We start from the raw sequence: 14,540 nt of genomic DNA on the forward strand, positions 1-14,540 counted from the left end.
CTGGGAAAAAAATATACGTATATGTATAGGTGCATTTGTAAAGATTCTTATAATCCTGAACCAGGCAGCATTTTGTAAGTGTTGAGCTAGCCAAAAGAACAAGTAGTCAATGTTCTAAGTCTTCAAAGTAGTTGACCAAGCAAAAAAAAAAAAAAAATTAGTAATTCTTTTTTTTTTTTCCATATGAAAAAACATCCTCATTTAATTAATTTCATTTTGAAATAATATGTTTTAAAAAAAGAACATTTTTTTAAAAAAAATATTTTTTTTTAAATTTTATATTTTTTAAAAAATTTATGTTTAAAACACAATATTTTTTTTACTTGTTTTTAAATATGTTTCTTTTGAAACAATTATTTGAAAATAGTTTTGCATAACTCTATTTTTTTTTCTCATTTTTTTTTCTTCATGTTGTTGGTTATAACTGGTTTGTGTGTGAATTCTTTTGTATAGTGCTCTTTAAGGGAGTCGCAGAAAAAGTACGCAAAGGCGTACATGAATATTTATTTATATTTATACTAGTAAGTATATATGCATGTTGTGTGCAACCACCATATTTATATTTTAACATACTGGTAATATTGCTTACATACATATATATATATGTGCTTTCTATATTTCGTAAATGCTTGCGCACATAATTAAGTACGTTTGAAGTAAAAATGGGTATCGTGAATTTGTACAGTGTGCTGGTTGTGTGCCTTTTTGGCATAGTGTGCTCCTGGTTTAATAAGTCCGAGGTCAGCGCTTGGGCTGCCTCCCCTGTATTGGATAATAAGGGTATAAATTATGAAGATGACTACTATAACGTTGCGCAAAAGGATTTAATGTCATCCTCCTCCTCTTCAGCAGCAGGAGCAGCAAGTAGAAAAAGGAGATACATCTTAGATGTACGATCCTTTGGAAAAACGTGCCTCTTGGAGTACGAAAACATTTGTGAAACTGCAGACTATTCTATCCATGTGAAGAATGGAATAAGCGGTCATGTTATAAAGGCAACCTTGATTCAAAAAGAATCAAGTGATATTGTCTCTGTACACAATTTGACGGACACCTTTTCTAAGGATGGAAGTGTCCAATTTATTTTTAAAGGCATTCCATCCCTACACTACAGTGTTGTGTTGGAAATGTCGGATTTGATAAACAATGCAGACTACGATATCGGTAACAATTGTCACTGTCTAGGATGTAGTGACAATACGAGAGTAATTGACTTGAGAGAAATGGAAAATAGGATTACACACACAGTAAGAAGTGACAAAAAAAATAAAATCACATTTCCACAAAAGACATTCGTCCATGGAAATTTTTTATTTAGCAAATTTTTATATTTTCATTCTGAACTAAATGTAAAGACAATTGAACATTACACACAGCTATATTCTTTTTACAACGAATTAGTGTATCCTTGTTCAGGTACTATTACGACACACTCGGTGAATTATAACATCCATTATGACTTGTCTAGTGTGCACTGTTACCATGTCCATATGGTTGATAAGTTTATAAAAAAGATTGAGTCCTCAATTGGAGATGAAAGGACAAGCGGGAGCTCAACTTTGAATTTCATGAGCAATAATAATAGCCAGCCCATACTTATCAAATTGGAGGATAGACTCTCAAATGACAAGTTGGTAAACATTGGCAAAATGAACTACACAATTCAACTTCCGTTGAAATACAAAGATGGTGGATACTACTCTCCCAGAGGAAGCGTCGTCGGACGATTGGTCACAATTTACACGCGTCACGTCTTTTTCCAGAAGAAGTACATTTATAAGAATAACGTGAACAACCGAATGGAGTACGTGCACATGTTTAGAATTCTTTTTAATTTATTCAAGCAGTTGTACAACGTTTCGTATGAAGATATGTTGTTCTACACCACCGGTTTGTCGATGAAAAAGGAGGGGAACACCACTTCTTCTTTTTCTTCTTCCCACGTGGATCAGGAGTATAACATATATGCCGAGGAGTTGTCGGTGTTGTTAAATTCGTTAGCGTTTGAGTTCAGCGCAGAAGCAGTAGGACTCAAAAGAGAAGTAATACTGAAGGAAGAATCCCAGTTTGTGTCAGAATACGGATCGAACCACTTTGTGCAAGTGAAGGAAAATCAACTTGTACTTAGATCTTCCACTGAAATATGTTTAGTTGTTTTGGAATCTATCGCTCGTCAATTGAGTAGATTTATAAACTTACAACTGAAGGAGGAGTATAGGCACACGTGCAACACGGTGAGAGTGGGTCACAGTTATGCGAACATGTCCCCCATGTATCATACGTATGAGTTAGACTGTAACCTTTCCATTTTGTACTTGGAATATAACCTAGCTGAAGATGTCATGGTAAAGCGCCTCATCACGAACAAGACTCTATTTGAGGAGGTCAAGTTGGAGCTTTTTTACAATAACATATTTGGGTACACGGTGTATGTGCATGTACACGTAGATGAAAGGTTTGTGCGCAGCTTGAAGAAGCGCGTACCGAAGTATGTAAACGGAAGCACTGTGGTGACGATGACGGTCATAGGGAGAAGGGCCGACGCGCGAGACACTTCGGACGTGATGGTAATACTGAAGGAAATTTCCTTCCCCATGCAATGCAGGGAGGGTAGCTGCACCAGTAAGCATCCCATAGTGGTGGAAGACAACTTGGACTACATAACTGTTAAGGACATATGTGTGCAAAACGAGGGATTGCCCAAAGTTTGCTTCCCCGCGTACAGTTTCGGGTACGTCTTTGACACGAGGTTGCTGCGAGTGCACATGATCAACATCAATCCGTATCCCGAAATTTTGCTGACTCCTTCGGTGCAGCGCTCTATCGTTGAGGGCTACTTTTGCATTGTGACACTCACCCCTGGAGGGATGGTTCCTAACGTATCGGTGCCCTCAGTGTATGAGGACACGGTGTGCAAGGAGTACATCAACAGGTGCAGTCTCATAACGACGAAGTTTGTTCTGAACGATGCGGGGTCGATGGTTGGGAGTGCGGTTGCGGCTCTGAAGAGGAACCAGTTTGGAGTGCACCTGTCAACGCACTTTGATGAGAAGCATGAGGAGATGCTGCAGGTCGTGTATCGATTAAGCAAGGGAAGCGGAGTAAGTGGCGGCGAGCAGAGCTTCATCCTGACTCACTACAACGAGAGCTTTTACATAAACGGGAGGTCGAACAAAATTCAGTGGAGCCGCGGGAAGGAGTCTTTCTCCAAGGGAGGCTCCCCCGGGGGAGCGAAGGCTTTGCATGGTAATAGCGGCAATGCCGACGAGGAAGAGGACGACGACGACTATGAGGAGTACGCGTATTACAAGGGGTTGTCTGAGATCGACACCAAAACGCACAGGGTTCACGTGGTCGACAACAAAAGAGTGGTATTAACCCACATGCAGACGCCCAAACAGAATGACGCCACTCTGTACCACCCATTTGGAGAAATCAGCATTAATTACGAGAAGATCAAGCCTAACGTGTACATGAAATTTTTGAATAATTATATGTACTTTTACGAAGGGGCAGAGACGTACAACCAGGCGGAGACGTCGCCCCATTTTGTAAACGTGTCTCCGTACCAGTATGAGTGTTTGGGAGCGTACGCCTACTTGATGAATAAATTCAACATTCTTGTGAATGACTCGCTAAATTGTGATGCGATACAGATGATGGTTGAAGTTCTGTTGAAGGCCAACTTGGGAAAATATTTCATCCACCTTAAGAACAAGAAAATACATTTGAACTTTTTCAAAAAAGACGAAGATTCGCATGACGTGTTCGACTTGGTGCAGATGGAAATATACGAATCGCACGCACCTTTGAAGCCGATAAAGACGTACAAATTGAATGTTAGCATTGATGAAAATAACTTAAACTTATTGCACCAGCACAGGAATGTCGAGTACCCCAACAAGTACTTCTCCAACGTGTATATACTTCTGTTTAAGGCGGCCTACTTATCGAACGGGTACGACTTTTACTCGTTCTTTTACGACCTAACCGGAATTCGCCTCATAGATAGTTTTGTTGTGGAGCACTTGGACAAGATGATCCCCACGGAGAGAGAGGCTGTGAAGGGCATACAGTCTGTACTGAAAGACCAGTTCGAAGTATCGCTGGAGAGACACACCACGCGATACGACTCGTTGGTAAATGAGATATCGTTGCTCGCGGCCTACGTCACGGAATTAACGTCGTCTTATAGGAAGGTAGCGCCGAGTGGCCGCGATTGGGGGCAGGAAGCACAACAGCAAGGAGAAGGAGAGAATCAATCCGGAGCCGTGTCCGAGGAGCCCCTGGCAGGCATCAAATACTTCGTCTACGTGGACGAGTTCAAATACAGAAGCGAGAAGAAGCTCACGGCGAACGAAATGGCGTTCCACCTGTCCAAGCATGGCGTCCTCATGATCAAGAAGAAGTCCCTGTGCTGTTCCAACTTTGTAGATGAAGTGGAAATTTCTTTATACTATCACATTCTGTACAGATACATTTTGGCTAGCCACAAATTTACTCAGGGTGTCGAAGACGAAACTACCCTGCTGCAGATGATGGAACCCGTTTCCTCCTCCCCAGCAGGAGTACCGGCAATGGGATACAGCATAGTGCAGAAACTTCTCGGCCGAGAGGTAAGTTTCTCGGTTGCGAATGCAAGCTGGAGCGAAAGCGACGTGGAGTACATGACCAACTGGATAATGGGTGAATCAGGATATATATCGCGCAAGGACGGAGAGGCACTGTCAGCCATGCACGTGAATGTGCTAGATTGCATAAACATGGACCTGCAGAATTATGACGAAAACGTGATCACGGAGTTCACATCTGAGTTTGACAAGCACGGAGCGATGGTGTCGATCAAGATGGAGAAGTGGGCAGATATCGCAGCGTCGGGAACAGCATCAGCTACCCCCGCGCACGTAGGTGGAGACAACCAGTACACCGTCTACTTCCTCTTTAGAAACTTGGCAGTCCCCTTCGTGGGAGAGACGCACAAGACGGAAACGCTGGAGTTGCGCAGAGTGCTGTTGCTGAAGGGTGGAGACCCACACACAGTTACAGAAAAGTCGGTGGTTTTCAAAATTTACATCGACAACGTGAACAGCAATTCTATTTTTATGCTGGAGAAGGTTATCTTCGTTTCGAAAGAGGGCAACCAGCTGGTGAAGGAGATCAATGTAGAGTACCAAACCTTTTTCGTGCACCCGTATAGCATGATCTTAAACACAGAAATTAGAAACACACACATAGGAGTGACTGAAGTGTATTATGACAAGACGTTGGTATGTCACCATTATTATAACGGGCTGCAGGTTTGCAATAATCCCAAGTTCGACTATGAAGGATTTTCTCCCTACTACGTGTCTTACTTGGAAAATAATCAGCGAAAAGACATTTTGTTCAAGAGCAAGGAAGAGGTAGCGAATATGATTAACAATGGATATTTGACTGTGTCGAAGAGGTTTCAACTTAATATGGGAGGAGATGTGATGACAGCAGATATTTATCGAACCGTCCGCATTATTGTGGAGGAAGTAGCCTACTCAGTGGGCATACACAATCTAGGAGAGAAGTCTTGTGGAACGCTCTATTTGAACAGAGGACAACTGCACGTTCCAAACGATGGGAAGTCACTCATTTCGAACATATTCTACGACACCAACTATTGCATTGATAGAGGGGCCGTCTTAAAGGAGATACTTCAAATTTGTAATTTTGAGAAGAAGGACTTGGTGAAGTTGTTCAACCACCTAGACAGCAACGTGCTGCCTTACCAGTTGGATGAGAAGTTTGCCGCTTCACTAACCAGGGAGGAAGTTCTGAGCCTGATATACTACTTTTTGTCTGTACCACCCCAGGTGAACGAGTTAATTAGGAAGAATTCGATTTATTTGGAGATCAACGAAATGAGCGTTTTGACGAACAAGGGTGATTTGCCTCATCTGAGCGGTGGAGGCGAGGAAGAGCAATTTGGAGCAGTAGTAGTGGTAGTACCTTCCGTCTCTTATTTGGATTCGCTTCTCATAAGCAAGAACATGCTATCTCTGAAGAGAGTGAACGAAGAGTCGATCATACAGTTCAACGTGGCGCTATACACCGAGCTGCTCAAGAACCTGCGGCAATTGCTACAGAAGAATGGGCGAAAGTTGGACCCATCAGATGTGCCACCATATGTTGCTGGAGGAAGCGACGCGTACGAACAGAAGAAGAAGATGATCCTCGAAGTGAAGAGCTATCTGCAGAGCAGCCATACGTGCAGCGTGAATGGAAGAATCGACGGAGGTGTAGCCGTCTCATTGGCGCCTCCCCAGTTTTCGAACGCCGGACCGCTGTTCAAGCCAGACGACATCCTCACCTACAACGTCCCCAGCTTCACTTACACGGACCGAGCCATATACGTGAAGGAGCAGCCAGAAATTCACAGCTCATTCAACAACTTGTTTCTCTACGAGGGACAGAGTACCTCAGATGGAAAATTCCTGAGCGCAATAGTGGTTCTATCCCCCCACAGATTTTTATCCCTCGAGAGTGTTACCTATGTAGGGCTCATTGCTAACACATTTGACGACAGCAACCAATTCGTGTTGAAGTGTTACCCTCACAAGAAATATGACACATCGAAATTTTTGATCAAGTTCAATTTAGAACCCAACACAATGTACTTGGTGTGTAGAAACATGCCCGTCAAATATTTGAAAAATGGGCTTTACGAATTTAACAAGTACGTGGTAGAGTACGACACTCATGCGGATGGCACGGTCGGGACGCACATCTATGAGAGCATGCCGATAAGGCCTGTATACGAAGTTCGTAATGACCCGAAGGTGGTGGTTCCCAAGACAGAAGACATTAGCATTAAGGTGAAACTTGTGGAAAGCAGCAGTACGTCGTCTGCCACGAACGCAGCGATAGTGGAGTACCAAATAGAGGTGATTGGAATGGTGGAGCTGCATACGGACCCGTATGTTGTGGTGAAGCCGGTCTTTACTCACAGCTCGTACTTGTACAACACGATTATTTACACGACCGACGATTACATGGCTTATAAGTACCCAAGGAAGCTGAAGTATTGGGAGTTTTTGAGGCTCCCCTTTAGCAAGGGTCTGTTCAAGCACAACACGCTTACCTTGAGAACGCTGCAGTGTAATACGCAGAGAGGGTTGGAGGACAGCTCGAAGGCGCACTGCGTATATTCCCTGGTGTTGGTTAAGTCGTGCTCCTTGGTGAAGGTCGTCATAAAGGACCTCTATGGCAACGAGTACGAAGTGAAGTTGGATGGGGAGGAGCAGACGCAAACAACGACCGCAAACAGTGGTGCTGCCGTGACACCAGTGGAGACCAAGCCGGAGAAGGAAGAGACCGAACCAGGAAAGGAAGCAACCCAGCCAACCAAGGAAGACGCCAAGCCGGCCCCTGCCCCCGCACAGGGCAGCACAAAGTTGTGCACCTCGTTCCTACTGAGCATACACAGCAAAAGCAGCGGTGGCCATGGTGACCATGATGATGCCACCTCCCTGGAGGATTTATTCTTCCTCGTGCACTCTTCGTGCATCGTGAGGGAGGGTGTCATATCGCTGAACGTGGCGGAGGACACGAAAACCTACTCTACGGACGCGGAAGAGAAGCACCTCATGAATAAAGACACATTCGACGAGATCTACAAAATGATATGCGAGCAGATCAGCCTGCACAAGGGAGACTACTTGGTTAAAATTTCGGAAAGCGCACAAAAGGGCAAGATCCCCGATAAAGAAATGTCGGTGCAAAGAGTACGCGAAGACGGATCGGCATACGACAAGAGCAACTTTTTCAACTTTTGGAAGAACGGGTTCAACGTGCACTTATTTGGAAAAAAGGGACAAGCGGCGAAAGTTCCCCCTAAAGAGGTCGGAAAGGTACAGGCAGAGAAGGTAGAGGTAGAGAAGGTAGACGTCGGAAAGGTAGAACGCATCCAGGAAGAACTCCTCCAGGTGCAGTACGACAGACGAGTCGATTACCTCATAAGCGTCAAGAGGACAGACGTACCGAAGGATGACAAGGAACAGGCGTACGAAGACAAGTACACCCTACTTACGGGAACGCTAAACTTTAGTGTAACTTCCGTGGTAGTGAAAGACGGAAATCTCAGCGCAACGTGTTTAGAAGGAGATTGCATTTTGGACAATACTTTTATTGGGGACATGATAAATGCGAAGAATTTGAAAAATGGCACATACGAATTGGACATAAAAAAGAGGATACATCTGGCCAAGATGGATGACAGCGATAGGCGAGATGAACCATCGTCATCGTCGTCTTCCCTGAGAGGAGGAAACACGAACAACGGCGATACCTTTTTCATGTGCATAGTGGAAAACTCGTTTAACACGCTCAGTGGAGGCATGAAATTTAGGAAGATAGTCCATGTGCAAAGCGAGGAACAACTGAACGCAAAAGAAGGGATGTACGACGTCTTTATCACTAAGGGTAGGTACCTAGTAAAGAAGGGCAGCAACAATAGTGCAACTGCTAAAGACTCTGAAGTGATCAAGAAGTGCATTAACAAAGCGTGGAAGGTAAAGGACAACAAGGAATACAAGTTTGGAGTGCAACTCACCAACAGTGTTATTGCTAACGTTGCCAGGGTAGGAGGTGCGCGACTCCCTCTGTTAGGCGAAGAGGAGAAAGAATACTACCTTTTGGTGAACAAATTGGGAAAGAACGGCATGCCCCTATATTCGAAAAACAGAATAGTACATTTCATTGGAAAGAAGGGGTTAGCCGATGGCAAGTACATTGTGCAGGTGAATGGCGACAAGTACGTTTCAGAAGCGCTGAGCGTGACGAGTGATAGTGCAGAAAGGACTATTAGCACTATGCCTTTAGGAAAGGAGGTCAATCGGGATGAGTATTTCTTTCAAGACTTATTCAAGATGTTACACAAGAAGCCAAGTAACGGGTCTTACTATGTAGAACTTTCAAACAAAGAAATCGTCGATGTGAACGAAGGGATCGTTTTCACAGATCAGATAGTCTTGACTGAACCCGCGTCTGTTGCTACCTATCACATGAATGATACACAAGAGGATGAAGGAATGGACAACCAGAATAACATTGTTAAAGCTTACTTAGTGGAAATTGTGAGTGACACCGAAGACGATGAAGGAGTTGCTGAGTATGAAGAAGTTTACATCCTGCACGGGCACACGTTAAAAGGCGGGCAATTCCATATAGAATACAATAATGGAGTATGTACAATGAAAAGTATTGTGAGAGGAAATGAGAGTGCACGTTCGAGCGACATGGACAAGGTGGTGAAGATATCAGGCAGGAAGATGAACAATGGCAGTTACCTGGTGCACGTTAGCGAGCTTTTCATGGATGACGAGGGTGAGTATTTTGACAACCCCTATGCCGTCCAATGGAAGAAGAAGTTGAATGGTCAGAGTGCAGGAGGACAGAAAGATAGTTTCGGAGCTCAAGAGAAAAATGAGGGAGCGGTAGCCCAAAGCAATGATGCGTTTTGGAAGCACATCATGCAGAATATGGCAGTGAGAGAGTTCCACAAAGGAAGCATGAAACCCTCGACCACTCCACATCAGCAAAGTGGACAAGGAGCAGCAGCGGAGGAGGAGGATGAACAAGGTGATCGCCCCTTTCATGCATACGTTTATCTGGATAACGACGGACAAGGAAACAGCTGCAAGTTTAGGAAAGTTCTACAGGGATGGGGAACTGGGTTGCAAAAAGGAAAGTACTATGTACAAGTGCTGAACGGGTCCTACTTCCCAACAACACTCTACGGTCCCAGTGTAAATAATGAATACCTACAAATGCTCATACAAAATGCGTGGGCTTATTCAGATAGATCCATGTTGGGCTTCTTTGTTGAGATTCACCCAGGAGACTACCAAAAAGCAGAACAGCAGATGGAAAACACGCTGGAGAAAGGGGAGGCCTATTACAGCGTCAGCATTAAGAAGTTGAATGGTGACCACCCGAATAAAAAAGGGGGAGAAAATGTCACAGGGGAAGGAAATCTGATCAAAATTGCAGGAAGCGAAGTAGCTACAGGAGAGTACTTCATAGAGGTGACTGATGAAAAGGGCACCGCTACCGGAATGGACGCGAATGGGAAAGAAATAGATGCGTCCTTTCTCAAAAATGTTGTGTTGTTGCTGAATGACATGATGAAGAGGGGCAAGTACCACGTGGTGATTAGTAAGGATGTGGATGTTATGAAGACTGAGCAGGGGGCCATAGCGGACGTAGCAGCCGTAGCGGCGGGAGCGAAGAACATGATTAATAAGACCCTCGTGCTGACGAAGCTGCATCTAGTGGACGGAGCCGAGATCGTGCAAAAAGTGGGAACAACCATCATAGGGATCAAGGTGCACCCAGACAGGAACATCCCAGACGGAAGTTACGGAATGAATGTCTACACCAATGGGATGATCCAAATTAGGGGATTATACATGGAGGGTAGTTTATTAAGCCCATCGGAAGAGGAAGAACTGAAGAGGGTGTTGCCATCCCCCCCACCAACCGGATTGTCTAGCGGCCTTTACTTGGTACAAGTGAAGAGCAGTGGGAAGCAAGAGCAAGGATCAAGAAGCAACTTAAGAAAGGGCAAGGACATATCATCCTCATCATCACTGAGTGGTTCTTCTTCATCCGGTTTACCCTCGTGTATGAGCAGGCCCGCGGGAAAGAAGACCTCCATGACGATAACGAACGCAGATGGCAGTGTGGTGTACTATGACAACCAGCCACATGCTAGGGGTCGAATAGCTCTACCATCTGTGAATGGAGGCAGAACCATGACTCAGTATCAACGAGGAAACTGCCAGGATAACATAAAGATAACCCACTGTACATCGTCGAACCCAAGCAACTGCATGAATGTGTTCAAGGCCCGACGGGATGGAGAATGACCTTGCAGAGCGCATGTGTGTGTACCATCACGAAGTGAGGGTTTTTTTTTTTTTTTTTTTTTTTTGAACCCCATTCAGCCTACCCGCGTGTGCCCCACCCCACGCCTTTTCCATGTTGATCGCCCATTTGTGCGTCTACATTTATGGGCGCATTTTTCTTCAACACCAATTCACCCCATTTGTGAGTAACTCTTAAAAAAATACATATATACATATACATCAACGAGGTTAACTTGGTTTTTAATATGGCTGTGTTCAGTGGCACGGAGAGTCGCATCCAGCATGTGCAGGGGGCCCCCACACGGTGTCGCAACTGTAGCGCAACGATCGCGCAGAGGGGGGGTTGCCTAGGGGGGAGGAGGAAACCTGTGTATTATATGCCTCTCCAACTGTGCAGGACAGCACATGAGTTTTGGAAAATGTGGCCCCCGTTCGGGGAAAAGCCTCCCCTGAGTGTCCCATTTGGTGAGGCACTGGGGATCGACCTGGCGCTGCCTGCGCCACAATTCTGCTGTCGTTTTTTTGTTTTTTTTCTTTCCCCTCATGTATGCGAACGAGTGATTCATGTGAAGCGAGTACTTTTAAGGAAATTAAGAAAAAAAAAAAATGTTTACATGCACTTGTGTGCTATTTGGTTGGCTGCATTTTTTTTATGAATTCATGTTTGTGGAGTTGTGCAGCGCGTATGGGTTACGAGTTACGAGCGAGAAAAAGTGTTCACGCAAGGGCAAGCACATAGGCATGGCATTATGCGCGAAGGCAAATTTGCGTTGTGTTCCCATTGAGTTACAACTGGGCAGGAAAAAAAAAAAAAAAAAATGCACACGTGGAGAAGGGGGGACACTGCACCCTGCTTTGCAAGCTGTGCGTTTCGCTTAAGGGTGATCTCAAAGGATGACTAATGGATAGGATGCTGGAAGGAGATGGCAATGTGCTCACGGTACAGGCACCGCGCGGAGTTCACACTGCGTTTTGTTCGCTACGTATGGCTCCGTTATATATGCCTCCATATGTACGATCCGCTCTGCGTGACGCGGTCCCTAGTTGAAGTCGTTGGGGGCGATGACATCGTCAATTTTGAGTATCATTTTGACGACCTGCGTGGCGAGGGAGAACTGGTTGTACTTGGAGTTGAAGGTTTCGAAAATTCCCTTCTCGATCATATTATCCACCTTATAGTTGATGCTGTCAATGCCCAGGTTTTTTGTTTTGTCCTGAATGATCTTCGTTTTAATTTCAGAGATAATATCGATGCTGTTGAGTCCCATATTATTGCAGAGGTTGATTGGAATAGAAAGCAGAGCATTTCCAAAGGCACGGATGGCATATTGTTCTATGCCTTTACATTTATCGGCTACATTTTCAATAGCAAGGGCAGCGTAAATTTCGCTAGCTCCTCCTCCAGGAAGAATTCGATTATCCCTTATCAAATTTCGAACCGAACACAAGGCATCATGTACACTTCTTTCACATTCTTCAATCATCATTTGGTTTCCGCCTCTTAAAAGGATAGTAATTGCTTTAGTGTTTGAGCATCCTTCAATAAAAACCATAGGGTTGTTGACAGTACCATGACTAATTTCTCTTATTAAATCAGCCTTGCCTAATTTAGATTCATGTATGTCTTCAAATCTGGGGATGATTTTTCCTCCTGTGGCGATAGCTATGAGTTCCATTTCTACACCTCCCACCCATCTGATGGCTGGGATATTTTCCTTCAACAAAAGATAATTTGCTTCATCATCGAAACCCCACTGACAGATCACAAAATTCGCTCCTGCCTTTTTCAACGAATCAATCATGTCGTAAAAATATTTCTTTTCAATATTTTGCAGATCTCTAAACGCATCTACATTTGTTATATTGACCTTATGTTTTATTTTTGGTTTGGGTGGTTCGAATGGACATGTTAGGATGGCAATTTTTGCATTTTTCACTTCTTTAATCATTTGTGAATGGGATAATTCCTTGTTCAAGACTATTCCTTTAATTAGGGTTGACTCTTCTAATAGTCCTCCTGTTTTTCCTTCAATTTTGATTAAGTCAAATCTCACGTCTTTCCTCTCCATATCTGCAACCGAGAGAACAGCATCCACAACGATATTGGATAGGAGGTCCTTTTTACTAGACACAATTTTTGAACTTAATGAAGTGCTGGCCAATTTTTTTAACATTTCATTATTATTTTGCTCGATATCTACTGTTATGGCTATTTCTTCAATTGCCTTCAATGCAATATTGCACGCATTTTCAAACCCATCAGCTATACGTAGAGGATGGATTCCTTTATCAATTAGAGTGTATGCTTCTTCCAACAACATGCCTGCAATAATAACCACTCCAGTCGTCCCATCTCCAATTTCATTGTCTTGGCTCTTAGACAATTCAACTAACAATTTTGCGCACTCATGCTGGATGTCGATTTTTTCAAGTATTGTGGCTCCGTCATTTGTCACCGTTACGTTATTGTCTTCGCTGACGATAATTTTGTCCATGCCCCTTGGACCAATGGAGCTTTTCAAAATATCTGCCACCACCTTGGCTGCGAGGATGTTACTCTTGTGTGCCTCTATTCCTTTGATCCTCTTCTTCTCTTCCTCCTTCAGGATCACGAACGGTTGTCCGTACTCGTCGATGGCGATATTCATTTTGCGTAGAGCGGCAGTAGCAGCGGCAGCGGCTTTTTTTTTTTTTTTTTTTTTTCTTCAATTCGCTTGGCGAATTTTCTTCCCGATTTGGCACCGTAAACGTGCGAAGGCTGCCCTCAACTTTGGGGACTCTAAATTCTCACGGTTGCTGTTTTTCGCCTTTTACCGGTGTGGAGCTTTTTACCCGTGCCACAATGAGAGGGCCAACCTCGCAGCTATTAACACACTTCTGTTGTGTCCTCTTGGGTTTTCTCTTCCACACGGGTGGCCTACCCACTCTGCGGTCGCGCTATGCAGACGATGTTGTTGGGAGAGAACTATTTTTCGCCACTTGCGGGCAAGGTGTTATTGCAATGGCGCAGTGTGAAGAGGTTGAAAAAGGGCATGACACTACGGTACACAAGTGACCGCGCAAAGTTGTACGCTTGATAAATTTTCCTTTCTACTTCCAACGGTTGGGAAACTTTCCGCACGTGCGTCACGATGTATATAAGTTTGGCTTCCTTAGGGGTACTTTTTTCGATGCACGTGAAAAAAAAAAAAAAAGAAAAGAAAATGTGGCTCTCTTTTTTTCTGTTTCAAATTTGCCTAAGCAAGTGCATGCTTTGTTCGCTACTCCTCCATAGGTCATTCTTCATTTGTCATTTTTTTTTTTTTTATTTTTTTTACAAACCACAGGCAGTAATTTTTTTCCCGCGCAATTTAACGTCGAAATGGGGGTGGCGTAAACTGCACTTTTTTTAATTTCACTCGCGCAATGTAGAAAAGGAATACCACCCAATGGGGGAAACCACAATCGCGCCGGTGCGTGGCGGCATACCGCAGCATACGCGCGCGCGTGGCTGCCCCGCTTGTAGGAAAATACACCCGAGAAGTGTCGCGGCTAGATAGAAGGGGAAATTTGAAAAAAGCGTTCACCACTGCGTGGGCTGCGATTATGTAGAAAGGTTTACATGGCCTTGGCTTTTTTGTTTCCTTTTTTTTTTTTTTTTTT

The 14,540-nt window shown here is 44.1% G+C and overlaps 2 protein-coding genes across 2 annotated transcripts; one reads left to right on the forward strand and one right to left on the reverse strand.

Moving 5' to 3' along the window:
* Window positions 1-662: 662 nt before the first annotated feature.
* AK88_03258 (uncharacterized protein) lies at window positions 663-10,898 on the forward strand (the record flags this gene model as incomplete). The annotated part of the gene is made up of 1 exon (XM_012480879.1): window positions 663-10,898. The coding sequence occupies one exon, from the start codon at window positions 663-665 to the stop codon at window positions 10,896-10,898; it is 10,236 nt and encodes a 3,411-aa protein (XP_012336302.1).
* Window positions 10,899-11,938: 1,040 nt separating this feature from the next.
* AK88_03259 (T-complex protein 1, epsilon subunit) lies at window positions 11,939-13,546 on the reverse strand (the record flags this gene model as incomplete). The annotated part of the gene is made up of 1 exon (XM_012480880.1): window positions 11,939-13,546. One exon carries the CDS (start codon window positions 13,544-13,546, stop codon window positions 11,939-11,941), a length of 1,608 nt encoding a protein of 535 aa, XP_012336303.1.
* Window positions 13,547-14,540: the final 994 nt, after the last annotated feature.

The sequence above is a fragment of the Plasmodium fragile genome (assembly GCF_000956335.1).
Source record: "Plasmodium fragile strain nilgiri unplaced genomic scaffold supercont1.36, whole genome shotgun sequence".
NCBI lineage: Eukaryota > Apicomplexa > Aconoidasida > Haemosporida > Plasmodiidae > Plasmodium > Plasmodium fragile.